The following is a 19312-nucleotide window of genomic DNA, read 5'->3' on the forward strand; positions in this document are numbered from 1 at the left end:
CATTAGCAGCACACAGACACGGAGGAATGAGATGTGGAGTGTTGCTATGAGAGGGGTGGATTTACATGAAGGACAGCGCAGCAGAGACAAGTGGAGTGGAGGAGGGGGAGTCTCACACACTGGGACAAGGTGAGAAACAACAACAACAGCACACAAACACGCACACACACAGATCAGTAGATTTTGTGGAAAGGATGGTGTGAATCCCTCTGTATTTCTTCTGCATGTGGTGTTTATTTGTCTGGTGGGCGTGTACTTGTCTTTGTGTCTGTGTATGTCTGTGTCCAGGAAATAGCAGTTTGTTATAAAGTTATACTTCAGCCATTGTGTCTACAGATGAGCAGCTGTTAGGCTGCTGACAGTTCATAACAACTGCTCGTAGTGCAGCACACACACTTCTACAAGTGGAAACAGGTGAGGGTTTGTTTTTTGTTTGTTTTACTGTGCCCTGCTTTACTTCTGATAAAGTCAAGTAACAATCTACAAAAACACAAGACTATAAGAAAAACTGTGTGGCAGAGAAAAATACAGATGCACAAAAAGACACAATGACAGTAGCTATAACACAAGAACTGAGGAAAACAAGGTCTGAATAAGGACAGACAGTGTGTGTGTGGGGGTAGTAGCCATCTCTCAGTCTGTGTATTTGTGTGCGCGTGCAGTGGGAAAATTACAATGTCTGCCTCGGAAAGAGTAAAACAAACATGCTTTTTTTACTCTTTTAATTTTTTACTCTTTTTTAATTGCTTACTAAATAACTGGCTTCCCTGTATTTTATTATACGACATTCTTCACAGAGGCAGTTAGGAAAACTGCTTAATGTTTGAATACTGACGATGAATTTGATGCTCATTTTTCTATCCACAAGGCTATGTCCCTAAGCTTTACACCGTTTCCTTTCAAATCTAGCAATTACGATACCCGATTAGAAGACTGTTGGGTTATAATTATCCAAACATGAGGCATTCATCCAAATCATGTTTTGACCCTAACTGCTCCTGGTTATTGTAGACTGAGGCAGAAGTGAAAACTCCTTCAAATAAAGCCTCTCTTCAAATATTTTCAGAGAAGCAACACCAGATGTTAAATGCTTTTTCCTTAGGCTCACAATCATAATCAGTGAGAAAGCAGGATTTGTGTGTAATAAGTAGTCCTGCACATGAAAAAAATTGGTTAGGGATGAAAGCAGTGCAAAGTAGCTTTTCTCACCTTAATAACTGTGGTCTTGTCACAGCAAAAGTATGAATGAACCACCTGTTAAATAAGTGTTGGAATTACATGGACAGCTTTGCTTCCTCTGTGACCTCAAAGCAATAATTTCTATAATTTTATATGCATGTGGCATACAGTTTTGTAATTTCCAAGAAATTTAAAATGAGAAACTATTTTTTGCTCCAGCTAAAAAATGTCCTGACAGATAAATAGGTGAAGCAATGTGATTCTTTTTTATTAAATGTGACTAATAATCCCTCTATTTATTTTAACCCATTATGAGTTCATACTACATTATGACCAGAGCTTAAATCTGTGACAAAACAAACAAGAAATTAAAATTAAATTAACAGAAATCAACAGCTTGTTGTGACATGATTATTGGCCGTGTTAATTATGTACCTATAACACATATGTGAACTAGTACTATACCTTATCATACTGCCTGTGATAATACCAATATTGATTTTTATTTGGCATACAGCGTCATATCATGACATCAGTGATAAAGTGACGCTATGCATTTACATTTGCTAGCATACACAACAACGATTCAAGCCCAGACATGTCTGAGAACGAGGGCAGCGTGTCAGCCTCCAGTTACCACCAACAAAGCACAGTACTAAGAAAACTATTTTCTCTAAAAGTGGGAATAAAAAACATGTTTCACTGTTTATTGATGTGGTTACATGGTGTGAAAGGAGAGCTTTAAGCAGCTGGTTAAATGCTTGAACCAACAAGACAGCATTGTGAGCACAAGATAGGATTCAATTTCAAGATTCAATTTCATTTTTTTTATATGACACAATGGTGCAGGCTCTGGAAGAGCTACAAGGTTAAGTGTTAACTTTATGTTCAAATTTCAAAACAAATCACTACCTAGGCTACCTTGTGCTTACATTTGACTTGCACTCTGTTAGATGTCAAATGTGTAATACTATGCCGCCACTATTTCACTATAATTCCGGGTGGAAATAAATTCAGACTTTGAATTAAGTAGTCTGTCATTAGTGACAGACTACTACTACGGAAAGCAAAGCCCTTTGTTTTGTTTGCACTAAGAAATGCTGCTGCCTGTGAGCTGCACACATCGATGTAACATTGTTCAGTATTTATTTTTTTCATTTATTTATGATATTATCACAAGTTTCCCCGATATATTGGGACATAATTTCAAGGCTATATTGTCTACTCCTAAAGTGCCCATTATAGCAGTTGCATTGGTCGAGTTGCATGCCAACAGTAACGTCGCCATAGCTCTGTACCATTTATACCAGCATACATACAAGCAACCAGCAACATACAAGAAAATGAAAACCATCAATAGCATATTATATGTATAGAAAAAATGTATACATATATAACATTATCTTGAACATGAACTGAAATAATTCCCTGCATCAGAGTTAACATGACATATACATATATTTTTCATGTTTAGAAAAAAGATTAATTATCCAGCATTCTACACTGAAATGGACACACATATTAATTTAGTTTTATGGATGTACACTGGCAACATTAAACCAAATATAAGCTTTTATATTTTCTCTGATCATACAGTTGACACAATTCTCATCAGAAGTCTGTCATACTATACTGCAAGTACAACCAAAATATATATCTTTACAGGCAACTGATTTAAAACTTGAATCTTAGGACAAATCATGACTTATTTAATTGAAGACATTTTTGCCTTACCAAGATAAACATGTTATAATCCATCCATCCAGCCAGCCGTTTTCTTCAGCGATTCCAATTCAGGGTTGTTATAAAGCCAAATCTAAATCATTTTGGTTTTCTTATTAAGATTGGTTCACTATGATAAGCCAGCCATAATTACACTGTGACAACAATAATCGTTTATTGTGGGATACCAGCCTTGGTGTTTCAATGCGAAACAGTTATGTTCAGATGACAGCAACTCTTGCACATTAAATATTTGCACTTTTGGGTTCATTTTTCTCTTTGGCATGCACACAATGGTAGTTTTAAGGAATCCGTATATTTAGTGCATTATCTGCAGAGCAACTCTAAAGATTCACAGGTGTTTTTCACTCAAACAGCTTCAATGTATCTGTTAGCCTTGTTATCTGCAAGATGCACTGAAAAGGCTGCTCTGATTCTATAAAGGTGTGTATACAAGAGGCCACAGATTGCAAATAGTGTTATAGCAAGACAGAGAACATGCTGCAAGAAATGTATCTGACTGATTAAACGTAGGACCAGTTTTATTTACTAACACCTTATAAGCAAAGAGAGTGAGTTTTAAGTGCAGTCTATGTATGTGGCTGTGATTGTGTTTTTTGTAATAGCAAGAGAAAGAAAAAGAACAATGTAAGAATGACTAACAGTGCTATGGAATATACAACCACAGAGATGAAGCATAATTAATAATAACAATCTAAATGTAGCTAAAACAAAATAAATGAAGATTATTACATATGTGTAGCCTGTCTGTTCAATTTTACACAGGCTTCACCTATAATATAACCATAGGCCACATCTCCCACTTAATCCAACAAAGGTGACTGCTCTCTGCAGGAGAACATCTATGTGGTTATTAGGGGGTAGCATATGTCATCATCCACCACCCTGTAGTTGTGTGATGTATTTAATGGTCTGACAAAGGGACAGCCTATTTTGCTTTACTTCTCATGGACCAGGAATGACAAATTCTAAAAAATAAAAATAGGATTCTCTTTACAAAAATACTCATAAAAAATAATTCTTCTCTTAATGTCTTGAAAACCACACAGAACCTAATTAAACTCCAATGAAAAACAACCAATAAACGAGCTGACTTAAGATGCATTGACTAAAACTGTCATTATGTCCTAAGACAACCAAAATAAATAACATAACACATTTTTTAATGCATTCTTGTATTGGTCTTAATTTATAAGAGAAAATAGAAAAACAAAGGAGTGGAGTCCACGGGGTATAATGGTGCACACTCAGAGAGAAGTCAAACACATGCAAACATGTTTGATAAAAAGCAGAACATGCCAGAAATATTCAAGATGTATTCAACAAATGTTGAAAGCACAAAAGCAGCAGGGCACCGACCTTCACTCAGCAGGGTGGCTCCAAAGCCCCACCTGACAAGCAGAATCTAAATATTAATCTGAAACTTATCTGACTCCTGTCTTGCCTCCTCACATGCTGGCCGCTTAACCATTTAGGAGTCTCAGCCTTGAATATGGCCTCTGTCTCTGCCCAGCTGGCATGCTAATTCCCAGCTGAGCTCAGTGATGAATGGAATCGGTATTATATGTTGTCAAATCAAAATGTCTCCAACTCTCCAGGGAGTCAGCCATCAGCCCAGCTGAACTGGTGACATTTAGCCCTCACAACAAGCTGAGCTGAGCAACACAAAGCCAATATAGCCCCCATTCTAGCTGTATCCCAGGGGCTGCTGACCTTCTCCACACAGTAACAACAAAAATACAAAATAAAAATCCAGTATATTTTCTTCACATAGGTTTCTCTAAGTATAATTTATTAAGACAGATTAGAGTTGGGGTGAGGGTGGTTTGGGCTAGCAAATGATTTATTTTATTACCATTCTGACATTGAGAAAGAAATGTATTAACTCCTGAAAATCTCAAAAGAATGTATTAATTGAAAGTATGGTATAAAGAGCTCTACTCTCTAGAAGGACTTTTGCATAACAATACTTTAACCCCACATTAAATTACAGCAAACAACCCTAACATAAATATGAATTACATCAACTGTTATTGCAACCTGGTGTGTAAGATCAGATCGCTGACTGTCCACTTTAATCAGTCTAATAACATGTTGTCGGGTCAATGTGGCCAGGTGTTCTTCCATTTTAAAATAACCTATTTTGCTGGCGAGTCAGGAGCGCATCCCATATAGCTGGATACTGCTGATCAGCATGACCGATGGACAGTCAGACATTTCCCGCAGGAGATGGTCACAGAGGGGTTAAAGGAATAGCACAATGATCATGGAGCACATTGTGCAGAATGCAGAGAACGAGATTCGATTTGCTATCACTCTGAGCCTTGTTTGCAAGCTAGCACTGGACTACTTTGTTTCTCTAAGATGAGAACAGAAGCTGCTGTTAAATGGCGTGCTTAGCGATCATGCTTGAAATTACTAAATATACATTTCAGCTCAGGTTAAACCATTTTTCATGTGAGTTTGAAAACATTAACTTCCAGCTTGAGCAGCCAAGGCTATGTACAGATTCTCTAGAATGCCCATCACTAGTTGTTTTGTTTGTACCCATTAAAAACTAGCTAAAGTTCATCCTTTTAGTCTTACCACCTGCTCAAAGCCAACCATGTATCTGCACTGCCATATGTTCTCCCTTATGCTGAAATACAATCTGTGCTGCAGCAACACTGTTAAAGGCTTCTGAGTGCACCCTCCTTTCTTTTTATGTGCCAACTCAATGTTATTTTCATTAACACCTTAAAATTTTGATAACAACATCTTGCCCTTTAATTAAATCCATTAAATCACAAAATCAAATGCTACTTAAATTCAATTCAGCAATAATTCCACCCAACCAGTTACAAAGCATCACTGCTTAAGTAAACAAATTAACCTTTTCAGCTCAAATTGGTTGTCTTCTGTCATTAGCAAAGAAAACATCAGCACATGTAATGAAGCAGATCCATACAGAGCATTCTGCGTGATCAGATGACCAAACTCCTCATCCATCTCAGTGCATCTTGATAGGAAATACTGAAATAAATGTAATATAGTATACAAAGTGAATGGTTAGAACTCCTTTAAATGGTAAAGACATGCAGTGAAGCAAAATTCTGTGAGCTATAAGTGCACTCCTAAGCAATATCACTTGAAAGTCTGATGGTTCAAAATATATTACTATACATTTTAATTGCATTTTAATCAGTTTTTTGACCAGTGTTATTATGTTAAATGAATCAATCAATCAATAAAAGTATTGAGTATTTAAAGTATCAAAGTATTAAACTGTGCAAACCCATCCTTGCTAATTGCAGTTGATGCCTCAACTAATATCCTCCTAGGCTATTTGGTAAATCTTCTATTAGGGTGCATTATTAAGTTCACATGCAGATCTGTAAAACTTTGCAGCACAGCAGCTTTATTTCATGCTGCTTCTAACTTAATCAATAGTTAGATTTGTTGTCACTGATGCCTGTGGTGTTCTGAATTTCCATGTGTGCACAGGGAAATGTGGGAAGGTCTCAGGAAAGAACCATAATGCCAAATATATATTAATATACATAAACATTGATGGAAATAGTTTTCCTTTGACTATAGTGGTCTTAACTGAACTATATTGACAGTACAGGCCTCACTGTATGAACTTTTTTCAGTCGCTCTTTGCTGGAGGGATGGTGCTGCTCTATGTACTGCAAGAAAACCTTCTCTTTAAAATACCCCAAAGGATTTTTGCACTGGATTAGTAGGGAAACATCTAGACTATATTTGTCTTTAGACATTCTTGTGCAATTATGGTAGAGTGCTTTGAATTGTTATCCCTCTTCAGTCAGATTTCTGTAGACTGGTAGCATTTAATTATATTTACAGGCCTCCATGGTGTGAAAAGCCCCAACACCTTTGGTATTGCAGCTCTAAATCATCGCACTATGCTGCCTTGGTACATAACATTCACCATCACAGCAAACATGCTGGACCCCATCTGAGCCAAGCAAATTTATGTTGGTCTCATCTGACCATAGAATCATTTTGCAATGTTCATCAGATTCAGAGCAAGGTTTATTCCTGGGATGCCAGCCATAAAGGGTGACCTTACACAATGTCCTTGCACTGCTTTAACCTCCACAGAAACTCAGATTACCATTAATAACCACTTTGCCAAGTGTGAAGTAGTTCCAGTGACCCACAGAGCACTGGATAAATAACTATATAAACATAAATATATAAAAATATAAATATACAAGCATATAGTTGTTAGGAGCTTTATAGTTTTTAAAATTTCTTTACGACTACACTGATTGTTTTTCATTTGTGGATTTAAAATTCTGATCTTAAATGCCAATTGCCACATAAAACCTACATGAAAACAGGATGAATACGCAAACACCACATGTAAACGTAAACTTGCCCAGGTAAAACCTAGGCCATCACCTTAAAATGAATATTACTGAATAGTTTCTACTTGTTGGCAACTATGGCTGACTCGGAAACTGGACAGAATGACAAACCCTAGGAGTCAAAATGTTGTCAAGTGTAGCAGATTACAACCCAAATACAAGGCATACCGAGACAAAGTTCAAAAACAGAGTGAGCAGTTTATTTGGTTTACGGTTAAATGCAAAAAAAGAGAGGGAAAAAAAAGGAAATCTATAAAAATTCAAGAAGCCCAGGAAGAACACACAACAACACTGACTACAGACGTCAAACATGAAGTGACTGACTACACACAGACATAAGACCCTAACATCTGTAAACTCTATGAAGAAAGACACAGGTGTAAAGCCTAGGAAAAGGAAGATAAATCAAATCAAATCAAATCAAATCACTTTTATTGTCACATCACATGTGCAGGTACACTGGTACAGTACATGTGAGTGAAATTCTTGTGTGCGAGCTTCACAAGCAACAGAGTTGTGCAAAATACAATAATGTAAAACAAGCAAAATATAAAAATGGCTAATCTAAAAAGTAATAAATATATGTACAATATGTAAAGGTATATACATTACTGAATGTGTATACTAAATATGTTTTTCTACGTGTGTGTGTTTGAGTGTGTATATAGTGTGTATATACATGTTTTACAAATGAAATAAAGTAAACAATAAAATAAGATATATAAAATATACAGAGATAGAGGATACTAAAGCAAAAAAAAAAAACAAGCTGAGGAACTGAAATAAAGAACTAAAGGCTAAAGATATAAAGGAAGATGAAACTCAAATATGAACACTAAACAAACTAAGAACCAAATGGAACATTAAACAATAAACAGGAATTCAAAGTAGGTCAAGGACCGAGGACCAGACACTGTGCTGACTTCTTCCAGTAAAATGGATTTGTTGTCACAAAGGTTATGTCCAAATGCTGTGCTATGATAAAATGCTATTGGGGCTAAACTTCCCTGGACGGTTAAATTATTTTTACTTTCCCTTTTAAAAATCGTATAATAGCATGAACCAGAGGCCAGAGGCCAGAAGTCTGTTAATATTATCTAGTAAAGGCAATCACTGTGACAGTTCTGTTATCAGGAATAAAACTGTTCAAACCCAAATGCTAATGGTAATGCTCATACAATAATCCACAGGTTACTTACAGAGCTGTTCTACAAATCAGTTGCTTGACTTCATTCTGAAGCATAAATCCCGTTTTTCTCTCTTCAGTAACTGTGAGAGATGCCACATGTGTTATATGTTTAAATGTGCCACCATGCAGTTTCCTGTAGTTTCATACATACAGCATACAACTTGTTTAGTAACTTCAGTTTTTTGAAAACTTTGTAACCAGCTTCCCTGTGTTTTGTTAAATCCCTGTTTACTCATTTTGTTAGTACTATCTGAGGTACAGATTATAGCATAAGTGGGTTATACTCTGTGTTCTTCTCTACAGTTACACTCTCCCGTGTAACTGCACAAGATGGCAGTGAGCTTGGAGACCTAAGCCACATTCCCATCCATACATAATTGCTGCTTATGATGAAATACACTTTGACAACTGTTCCTAACAGAATACTGTTTGTGCCAGATGTCTTATTTAAGAGACACAATTTTGTCATTGCCTCAGCTGCATATAAAAGAAAATGCCTGAATGCCAGTTTAAATAACTTTAAAGACAATTTGCAGAATTTGGAGGCTACAACTGGTAATATAGCAGATTAAATATGTTTATATTCAAGAATCCATCTGATGAAGCACAAGTACCCACTGGTCTTTGAAACAAGACTAGCCATAACCATAATTACACTATCACCATTTAGCTGTAAAACGTTATGTAAAATGGTTTGTAGTAGTGCTACTATGTTTGTCAGGTTGCATAATTGTTTCTGTATTCATTAGACTCAATCAGGTATTTATATGGTGGTTGCTGATTTAATGGTTGAACAAACGCCTAAATATTGTGCATTTTCAAATGTGTCATATAGAAGTACAACATATGTGACTAAATGAACATGCAGTTAAATATGTGCCCAAGTATTGACACCAAGCACACAAGCAGTAATGATAATTTATCAGTATTTAAGAACTCCCAAGAAGAGAAAATCTTCAAAAGTACCTTATTAGAATTGACTAGAATCACTAGACTATATTGTATGTATAAAGCTGTGGTACAATTTATTACCACAGGCAAAAGAACACATAGAACTGTTAATGCTTTTAATGTTTTTTAAACAATCTAGTTTTTAAAAAAAATCAAAGAAAGTTTGCCTTTTTTTGTTTTTCACACCTAATTGTTATAAACAAGCATGAAAGCTCTGGCAGCAGCATGGCCATAATCCTTTGGATCAATGGCATAATTCAGACAAGCATCACCAAGCGGATATTCTGACAACAAAGGTCAAAGCTATCATCAACAATCCACAGTGAAATGAAGAAGGTAGGGGACAGGAGAATAATGACACAGGAAGGTGAGGGCAAATGGTCCACTTGGACAACATTTCTATGTGTCCAGCAGCAGACTTTAGGAAAGCAACATACATTAAGGTCTTTTTCGCACGATATCTTGCGCATCCTGCAAGTCTGTCTATGAAAATCTTGCTAAGTATTTTACAGAATGTTTGGAATATGGCAAGAAACCTAAGGTAAAATCAGATGTCTTCAATGAAATTGGACAAAGTCAGACTGTACATTAATTAAAACCCGAACTGGTAACCAAGAAGTAACAAATGCAAATGGTATTCTTAGTACAATTACATTTTTAATATGGTTGTCATATTAAAGATTTAATATGCTTTTTATTTTCTATTTTAAATATAACATGGCTTTTCAAGATTTACAAAACAATTGCAGTATGTTTAATATACAATTACAACTTTTTTTGGAATACTAGTGCTATAAATGCAGGTAAACTGCGTTTGATCTGGTTTTGTCAGGATCTATGCAAAGTATTGACCTGCATAACTCTGGGTGTGAAGGCGCAGGTCAAAGCGTCTAGAGCTCAGTGTTTCAAAGATGTCTGTAGCTGTGATAACACAGCTTAGACTTTGCTTTTATCTTGCTGATTAAAGTCTTTTCCATTATGTGATGAAACGTGTTCCTCAAAGCAGTTTTTTTGCTATTAAAAAGATGGACTCGTTACTGGCTTGTGTGAAATCTCAGGATGAGCCACTAAACACCATGAATGCAGGATGCAAAGGCTGTTTATCAAGGTTATAAGAACACTTTGTTGGGGAAATGGGAGACAGAAAGTGGTCCAGTGTTTTAAAACCCAGTGTATACTGAAAAAAAACATCTCTTCTCTGCACAAACAAAAACACAAAAGAGGCTATAGTGTGCGTGTTGTTATGGGTCTCATGCTGAAATGACTGATTCTAGCATTTTTCTTGGTGAACCAAAATGGCTGTAATTTCATGTGTGAAATTACCATCTGACTCAATGAGGGCCTAATTATTCAGTAAAAATGCGCCAGAACGGTAGACTGGCTCACACACAGTAACTAGTCCAACAGATGCTTAAATCTGAAGTCGACTTCAATGTTAAGAAACCCAGTGCCTGCTGCTGTACATGTGAAGGCTAAAGACTATTTCCTGGCAGCATAAAAGTCTGCCATTTTCATTTCTACTATTAGCTAATAGTTCCCTTAACTTGAATAATGCTTTTGTTGCTCATTCACTATCCTTTTGTTTCTATTATCAATTGCATCTTTTAACCAGTGTGTTTTAAAGGCTTTCTCTTTAGTTAAATGAATTCTAAGGGTTGTAGGGCAGGTATACCCATTCAACAGTCTATAACAGTAAAAGGAACCCCATCAATGCTTGAAACCTGTATGAGTACATTTGTTTACTTTGGGCAACATATAAGGTTCTCAATGACAGTCATAATGTGCAAAAACATATCAAAGTGAATTAACTACTCAGTCACAATGACTAAGGTGTGATTTTTCTATATTTAGTCATGAAATTTAACTACTACAGTAGGCAAGAGTGCTTGATTTATTTTAGAGTGACACTATGACTAAAAAGAAGAAGAAGAAACTCTTTCTTTATTTTTGGAATCTCTTCAATATGGGCACTAATTTGTCCTGCTATCTAACCTTAAGTAACTAATCTTATCCAAAGGGTACCTTTTATTTTATTTTATTTTTACCATCACTCTGTTCACAGTGACTATTAACAACTAACAACGTCACCTGCTTGATAATTTTGCAACAGCATCCACATTATGAAGCAGTGTCTCATTAGGAGAGAGATCACAGTAGCGTTTTCATCACGTGAACAACACTAGCTGACTTTAGCAGGCAGTGTTTCTGTATTTGCAGCATGTATCAGAAGACATGCTTTCTGCATGGACTACAAAAAAATCTATGTCCAGTTTCTGTAAAAACTGAGACAAGTCTAATATCACCAGCTAAGCTCATAATTTAGCTTTAATTGAATGCAATAACACATGCATACCCTGTCTTCTATTAGTTGAAAACAATACACTTGAAAAAAAGAGAATCTGACAGCACATACAGAAAGAAAAAAACCTGGCAGGTCTTGGACCAGAATAGATCAATGCAAATGTGTGTTGCTCCAGATGACAGCACCGCTGAATGGCTCTGGACAATTCATCTGGTTGGACTGCAAAGTGATGAGATACGCAATATTGCAGAGTGCAAGATGGTGATGAAGGCTGTGGTGATTAATAGCTTAGCACATAAAGTAGGGATATTCTCTTTACAGACCAGGAACCTGACAACAACACACTCAGCAAATTATTTCAATTAAACCACAGCTCGACCAACAAAAGCAATTTTTTTTTCAGAAATGTTTAACATACATATTATGGTGGCTGTAAGTTCATATGGTGGATTTGAAAGTATGCCATAAAGTATATCTCCAAAGTGGATACAAATTTCTGGCAGTAAACAGCCAGTTATGCATAATGACAGTGAGTAGTGGTAATTTGCCATTAAAAGTACTAAGGTAGTACAATGATTGCAAAAGAAGAAAACACTGATGTGAATAATATCGTTAATGTTTCAAGCATTGCAAAAGGTTAATGACTGTTAATGGTCTGTTAGGTCTTAGTAATACATGCTTTGTGGGGAAAACAGTTGAAAGTTTGTTTACAATGTAAGCTCTCTAGGATACTTAAAAGAAATTATAACCCCAACATTCAAATTCTTTTTGCAAACATAACTGGGCGCTTTCATCTCTTTCATGAGTTATGAGCATCGATCCCCCTCTTTACAACCTTTTTTTTTTTTTTGGGGGGGGGGGGGGGGGGGGGACTTTTAGGGAAAATCAGGCAGTTCTGCTTACATGATTGATCTAGCAAGAACATCTCCGTCTTTCTGACATCTTTCAGAAGGCTTTTTAACTCAACAGACAGGCTTAAATATTTAACAGTCAGTAAGTCACAGAGAGTACTATTGGGCAATTGCCAGTGCAAAATCCACCTATTCAATCTATATTTCATGGTCATGAATGAGTGAAAGACTGGCCATTCTTTACATAACATTTTCATGATGGGAGGGGGACTTGTTAATGTCCACATACAGAAGTAAAGTAAGCAGTATCAAGAGGAATGAACTGTGCTATGGCTCTCAAAAGCAATTTCTGAGGTTTTACTAAACCTTTCGTAACCTCACTGATTTAATTTGAATTGAACTAAATAAACTTAGAGCTGAACAAAGACTGGACTATCATCTCCAGACACTGCTGTTTCCTATGCTATCTGCTATATTTAGAGAGAGCTACACATCTTTCATTCTGAATGATGGTGAAACAGTACTGATTAAACTGATTATATCCCATTGATTAATTGGTACCTAATCAATTTTCACACACACATTTTCGCAGGATATTCAGGTTAGAGTATTTTCCACAGTTATTCTTACAGTACATGCAAGAGGCAGCATGTTAAGTAACCAGCAATAGTTCATAGTCTAAGAAGAAAAAGTGTATTAAAATTCATCATATGAACCAACTATCTTTAGGGAAATGTAGCCATAATGTAGGTTCCAAGAAGATGCTGCGCAAAAAACACAGTATGCAGGAAGCACAGTGTGATCTGTGGTATTTTCAGGTGAGGGCACTACCTGTAATGGAGGGGTCCTCAAGGACAAATACCTATCAGAAGTTATGTCCCAGAGGACAATCTCAAGCACTTTTCTAAAAGGGATGAAAAATGTCAATGTGTTACTACGCCTTATACAGCAACTGTGTCTGGCCTCAACATGGCATTTAAGTTGTGTGGCCATGGCACAAATCCTAGTGCCAAGAATTCAAGACTTTAAAAAAAAGTTGATTTTGTAAGAGAATGGATGTGTTTTCCACATAAGTAGCCTCATCAAAACCACTTTACTTTTGTATGCTAGAGGCAAGAGAAATATTCCCAAAACCTTAAATCTACTAGCTGAGCACTATGTGTCATAGCCTAACTAAGAACAACATCTTTACATACTATTTGACATAACATCATGGGTGCATGAGTTTATGCACAGTATTAAGTATTAGTATTAGGTCTGTTGATTTGGCTGCAGACACAGTATCTGCTCATTAGCCCCTTTGCTGTCAGTTGCTCTTGGCACAACTGACAGTGAAACAAACCTAAACTGTGGACTTCTGTGCACACACACACACAAGCAGTGCCATGCAGGTGTATCCAGATATGACAGGAAAATTGAAAAAATGGAAAATTAGACGGTTAAAAGAGCCACTGATTACTTCTTTACCTGAAGAAATAATTTCATCTTCTTCTCAAGGCTAAATTTCAATTTCTGTTCTAAATCTGCAGAAGCAAGGGAAACCTATAAAAAAATCCCATGTCTGATATTGAGAATTTCCTACCTTATCCAGTTTTAATAAACAGAACATGTACACAGTATGGATAAAATGATTTTGATATTTATTTGCTTCAGAAACGACAGACCTCCTGCTAAGTATTTAGTCTCTTTTGTATGATCATACATATTTCTCAACCCTCAGGGACATTCAAAAAAATCCACAATGTGGTAGTTTTGCTAAAAATAAGAAGTGTTTCAGGCCGAGTCTCTGTAGACGAGTTACCAGAAACCTCATCACGACTTGAATGTGTTTTGTAATATGCAAAAACAAATGTGACAGTAACAACCGGAACTGATGTTCAGTAGTTTTTGTATCACAGCTCAGTGTCTGTGAATTAGATTACAACAGTCCTTCAGTATCATTTCCAGTTGCATCAGTATATGCTGAATTAACAACCAGAGCAATGGTCAGTAAGTTCCTTATCATGCCATGTTTGCATTGTTTTCAGGGCTTACAACCCATTTCCAAAAAAGGTTTGAATGGTGTGTATAATGTAAACAAGAGCAAAAGTCTCTGTTCTGGAAATCATTAAAAGCTCCCCAAATTATGAGTATGTATATATATATATATATATATATATATATATATATATATATATATATATATATATATATATATATATATATATACATATATATACATATAGATATATATATATATAAATTTTTTTTTAACCTAAGCTTCAGTATTGGTCATCTTAATATTATAAAGAATTAAATACAGGGTCTGACTGATTTGCAAATCAGGGCATTATTTTCTTACCTACATTTTACACAATGTTACAACCCTTTTTTCTTCAGAAAGGAGGGCCGTATGGATTGATGGATGGTTAAAAACAAGTTATCAATTTTGTTGGACACGCACAGATTTCAATTTAAAATTAAAATTGTTTACAAATATTCTGAACCATGAATCAGGAATATCTTGTAACATGATCAGGAACAGCAACAGTTGAGTATGCAGCTACAAAGAGGGGTCCTCCTAAATAAAGGTCTGGGGCAAAGTCCATGTAGTGTGGGGTCTCAAGCCTTCCTCATATTCCTGAGAGGGAATTTTTGTAGGTACATGACAATTATGACTTATATAGCTAGGTGTTGCTGTTAAATTTCTGTGGGGATGGAAATTGTAAGACTGTAAAACTTCTGTCTAGTATGACAGTAATGAAGCACCTTTAGGTAACTGCAAACATCCTGACATATAGTTAGACTGGTTAAAAATTACAGTATATCCTAGCCAATAATGGCCATCATGTTCAGTAAAAGAATAAATTCAAGTCATGATTAACTTGCTGGTTTTTGAATGTTCATGGTTGGCTGGGCCTTTCTGCCTGTTTTCCATGTGCCTGTGTGGGTTTCCTCTGCGTGATCTAGTTTTCTCCCACAGTCTAAAGACATGTATGTTAGGTAACATACGTGTCTTTGGTGATTCTAAACTAGTTGGATGTGAGGGTGATTGTGTGATTTTCTGTCTCTCTCTGGAAGCACTGTGATGAACTGGTGACCTGGGTGTACCCTATACCCCTCCCTATGACAGCTGTGATAGGCATTATCCCCACCATGACCCTGCGCTCAATAAACGGTTACGAAAACGAATGCCCTGATGACTAACTCAGCAAACACATTTAATGCCCAATAAAAGAAATCAGTTTGTTCAGGGAGCACAATGAGAGTCTTTTAATGAATGACAATGCTCTACTATCCCATGCCCTAACTGACAAAATTAAATGCCAAGAAGGACTTCATATAATCCAATGGATAATGAATAAATACATTAAAAAAATAATTTAAGTAACAATCAAACCTTTGGTTCAAGGGATGGTCATTTATTTTAAGAACTGCATCAACACTACACAAAGATAATGTGTAGGTGTAGGTGCTCCCTGAACAAAAATGTTCAGGGAGCAGCTCCCTGTACCATCTCTCCCTGATTATCAGTAGCACTACTGGCTTTTACTTTGCCACAAAAGGGCACTAGTATAATACCCTGATTCAACTCCCAAATCATAAATCTTTCATCACCAGAAGGTACACAAAGTCAAAGCAGTCAGAGAGGAGCTTTGACCTTTTCCTGCTGGGCAGAGAGATGCAAGACACTGTAATGACAAACATGCTCTGGTTTTTTGTTCCTTCTAAATCCAAATTACTTCCTTTGCATACTACTTAAAGTCACATGTGATGTTCTGTTTTTGTTTCACCCTGTCTCTATATGTTTCCCTAGAACATGACTTGAAGATGAGCTGTCCTCAGACTGAGTTTGAGGAGAAGGAAAGTCCTCCTCCGGAGGAGTTAGAGTGTAAAATCTGTTATCAGCGTTACAATGTCCACCACCGGAAGCCTAAAATCCTGGACTGCCTTCACCGGGTCTGTGCCCGTTGTCTCATTAAAATCCTGGATATTGCTGACAGTGCAGGTTGCATCTCCTGCCCCTTTTGCCGACACCAAACTGAGATCACTGAGCAGGAGATTTCAGCCCTGCCTGATGATGTTAACATCATGTCCCACTTGGTGATGCGGGACAAATCCTGGAACTCCGACCAAAACAGGGAGGTGGTCTTGACTCCAAAGAGTTTCTCCTCCTCCAGCCCATCTCGTGACTCATCCAACTGCCTGGTAATCACTATAATGGAGGTGCAGAGGGACTCACAACACTCTCCAAGCCAAAATGGCAGCTCAGATGTTTATGCTGAGCAAAGCCTGGACTCAGTATCTATAGGCTCTAATGGGCCAGCAGATCAGGATGCCTTGTCCAAGTTCTGTAATCATGTCCCACGCATCCTGGTCTGGCTTCTGGGTTTCTTATACTTTGGCTCACTTCCTCTTGGAATCTACTTGCTGGTGATTCAGAGAGTGACTCTGGGCATTGTATGTGTTAGCTTAGTGCCATCAAGCCTGACAGTTTGCCTGGTCTATGGATTCTGCCAGTGCCTTTGTCAAGGCATGTGTGACTGCTCTTCCAGAGGATGATGGGATCCTGAAAACCGGTTGTCCTAGGATAGGAAAGAGTCAGCCTGTGGGAGTAGAGGCCTCCAGGTAAAGATGATATCCTCTCCTGCACAGGCATAACAAGCTGAGCAGTCAGTTACCTTCATGCAAATAAAAGGCCAGTGGGACAAAATAAGTCAGTTTCCAGTGATGTGCTGTGCTTTTGTTAGACGTACTGCTTCAACGGAGACACCAGCTTGGTCAAGAGAAACAGAGCCAATGGCATGGTCTGTCAGCAGCCTATACCGACTTTTCTGTGATGCATTTTTGTGACCTTTATTTGTTATGTGTTGTGTGTTGACCTATTCTAACATAACATTTGACAACAAACCTTTAATCCTCAACTTGCATAAAAACAACACTGACAGGAGTCCTGTGCCCTCAATTATCAACATTGTTTATGTACAAAAATCCGGGATGCAAACCTTTTTAAATTAAATTTGGGATTGTGTGAACTGACATGAATGTGAATACAGTTTTCAAAGCCTTATAATGGTTTACAAGAAAGGTCTGTTTATTTACTCGTTTTTCAAACTCGTTTTAATTACTGCAATTGACAGCTGCCAACAACAAAAAGAAAAAAAATTGGGTGTGATTTAGGTCGGTGGTTATCTATGGTTTATTATGAACTAGGCTGCTGATGAGCCTGCTCATCGTGCATTTTTGTTACAACAGTTTAAAATCCTACTTGAAACACTGTTCCTCAAAGTGAGTGTGAAGGACAGGTCATATAATGTGAGAACTGCAAACACAGTGACTTGACATTTTGTATGTTATCCATCTGGCTCGATTTTTCAGCTTTCCTCACTTTCGAAAAAAACTGTCTGCATGCAAAGCATGTTTTTTGCCATGACAAAATACAAAACACCAATAAAAACCTGTGACTTGGCCATAATTTATCTGTTACACAAGTAGCACACAGGCAGAGGTGTGACGAGGTTCTTGCTGTTAGTGAATATGCATTTCTGCACCTCTAGCTCTCACTTCATTCGGGCTACTGTGCAAGGAAACAGTGCATGTGAGGCATAAACTAGGCTCATACCTCAGGTTTTTTGATACTTCCTGTCAAACAACACATCCTCCATTTCAGTTTGTCCTTTGGCTTTAGCAACTCTGCTATTCTTGATTTTTTGGTACAGGTAACGTGCTTGTTTTGCTCAAAGATACTATTTATGGTAATATGAGTGTCGTGGTAGAAGCCAAATTTGCACATGTTTTGCAACAGCTGTCTTAATTGTCTGCTGCATGTTTAAAAAAAGGCTCTTCTTACATGTACCACCAGGAAATACTGACTCAACAAATTGTGTTTTAATTCAGTTTTATAAAAATGAAAGAAAGAAAGAAAGAAAGAAAGAAAGAAAGAAAGAAAGAAAGAAAGAAAGAAAGAAAGAAAGAAAGAAAGAAAGTCCAGAATTTTAAATGCTATCTTTGATCAAGTCTTTTCCTTTGTGTTGCAGAAAGAAATTTCCCTTAAAGCTTTGTTTTGTTGTAGCAGAAATTTCTCTTCTGAGACACGTTTAATTGTATCCAGCAGTGCCTGACATTTCCAGAACCAGTAAAAATAGTTTTACCATTTAACTGCTTTATAGGGGCATTTCATTCTGTAAATCAAACTAAATCAAACAAAGTTCATGAGCAGGAGATTATAGTACGACCTTTGTTGAATTCAAAAGTAGGCTTTATTTTAGTCTTCGGAGAACATTTAGAGTCTTTTCTGTTAAAATGTTGATAACTGAGGGGCCTAGAACTATTATTTTTCATATATCCAATGACTGAAGTCGGGTAATGGTACATTTCATCAAAACGCAGATGTAGCATTTACAATTCATTTGAGTGATAAACTTTTTCTCTGTTCTGTATGTCCTGATGATTTTCTGTCATTTGGGCTCTATATTTTTATTTCTTGGATTTCCTTTGTCAACTGCTCTATCTGTTGCTGTACATTTTATCTTTTAAGATTTCCTGTATTTCTGCTTATGATACAGTGACAGCAGCTTAGCACTATGTTACCGAGTACAGACGCTACTAGGCAATTAAATAAATTGAACTATTTTCTTCTATAGGTTGCTTGTGTGCATACTTTCCCTCCTGCTACCTCCTGTCTGATTTTGTGAGATTTTTGCATAGTTAGTCTTTTTAAGCTTAGAGATACAAGATGCCGTCA

At 36.8% G+C, this 19312-nt stretch overlaps 2 protein-coding genes across 4 annotated transcripts in view; one reads left to right on the top strand and one right to left on the bottom strand.

Annotated features, from left to right (window-relative positions):
* The window catches only part of cep89 (centrosomal protein 89), a 53972-nt gene that overhangs the window by 11583 nt on the left and 23077 nt on the right, over positions 1 to 19312 (bottom strand). The window lies entirely within an intron of this gene.
* zgc:165481 (uncharacterized protein LOC100073327 homolog) lies at positions 20 to 17441 on the top strand. Its single transcript, XM_063468632.1, has 2 exons — positions 20 to 129; positions 16385 to 17441. The coding sequence occupies exons 1-2, from the start codon at positions 66 to 68 to the stop codon at positions 17128 to 17130; spliced, it is 810 nt and encodes a 269-aa protein (XP_063324702.1). The 5' UTR covers positions 20 to 65; the 3' UTR covers positions 17131 to 17441.

Source organism: Pelmatolapia mariae, linkage group LG1, assembly GCF_036321145.2.
Source record: "Pelmatolapia mariae isolate MD_Pm_ZW linkage group LG1, Pm_UMD_F_2, whole genome shotgun sequence".
NCBI classification, from domain to species: domain Eukaryota; kingdom Metazoa; phylum Chordata; class Actinopteri; order Cichliformes; family Cichlidae; genus Pelmatolapia; species Pelmatolapia mariae.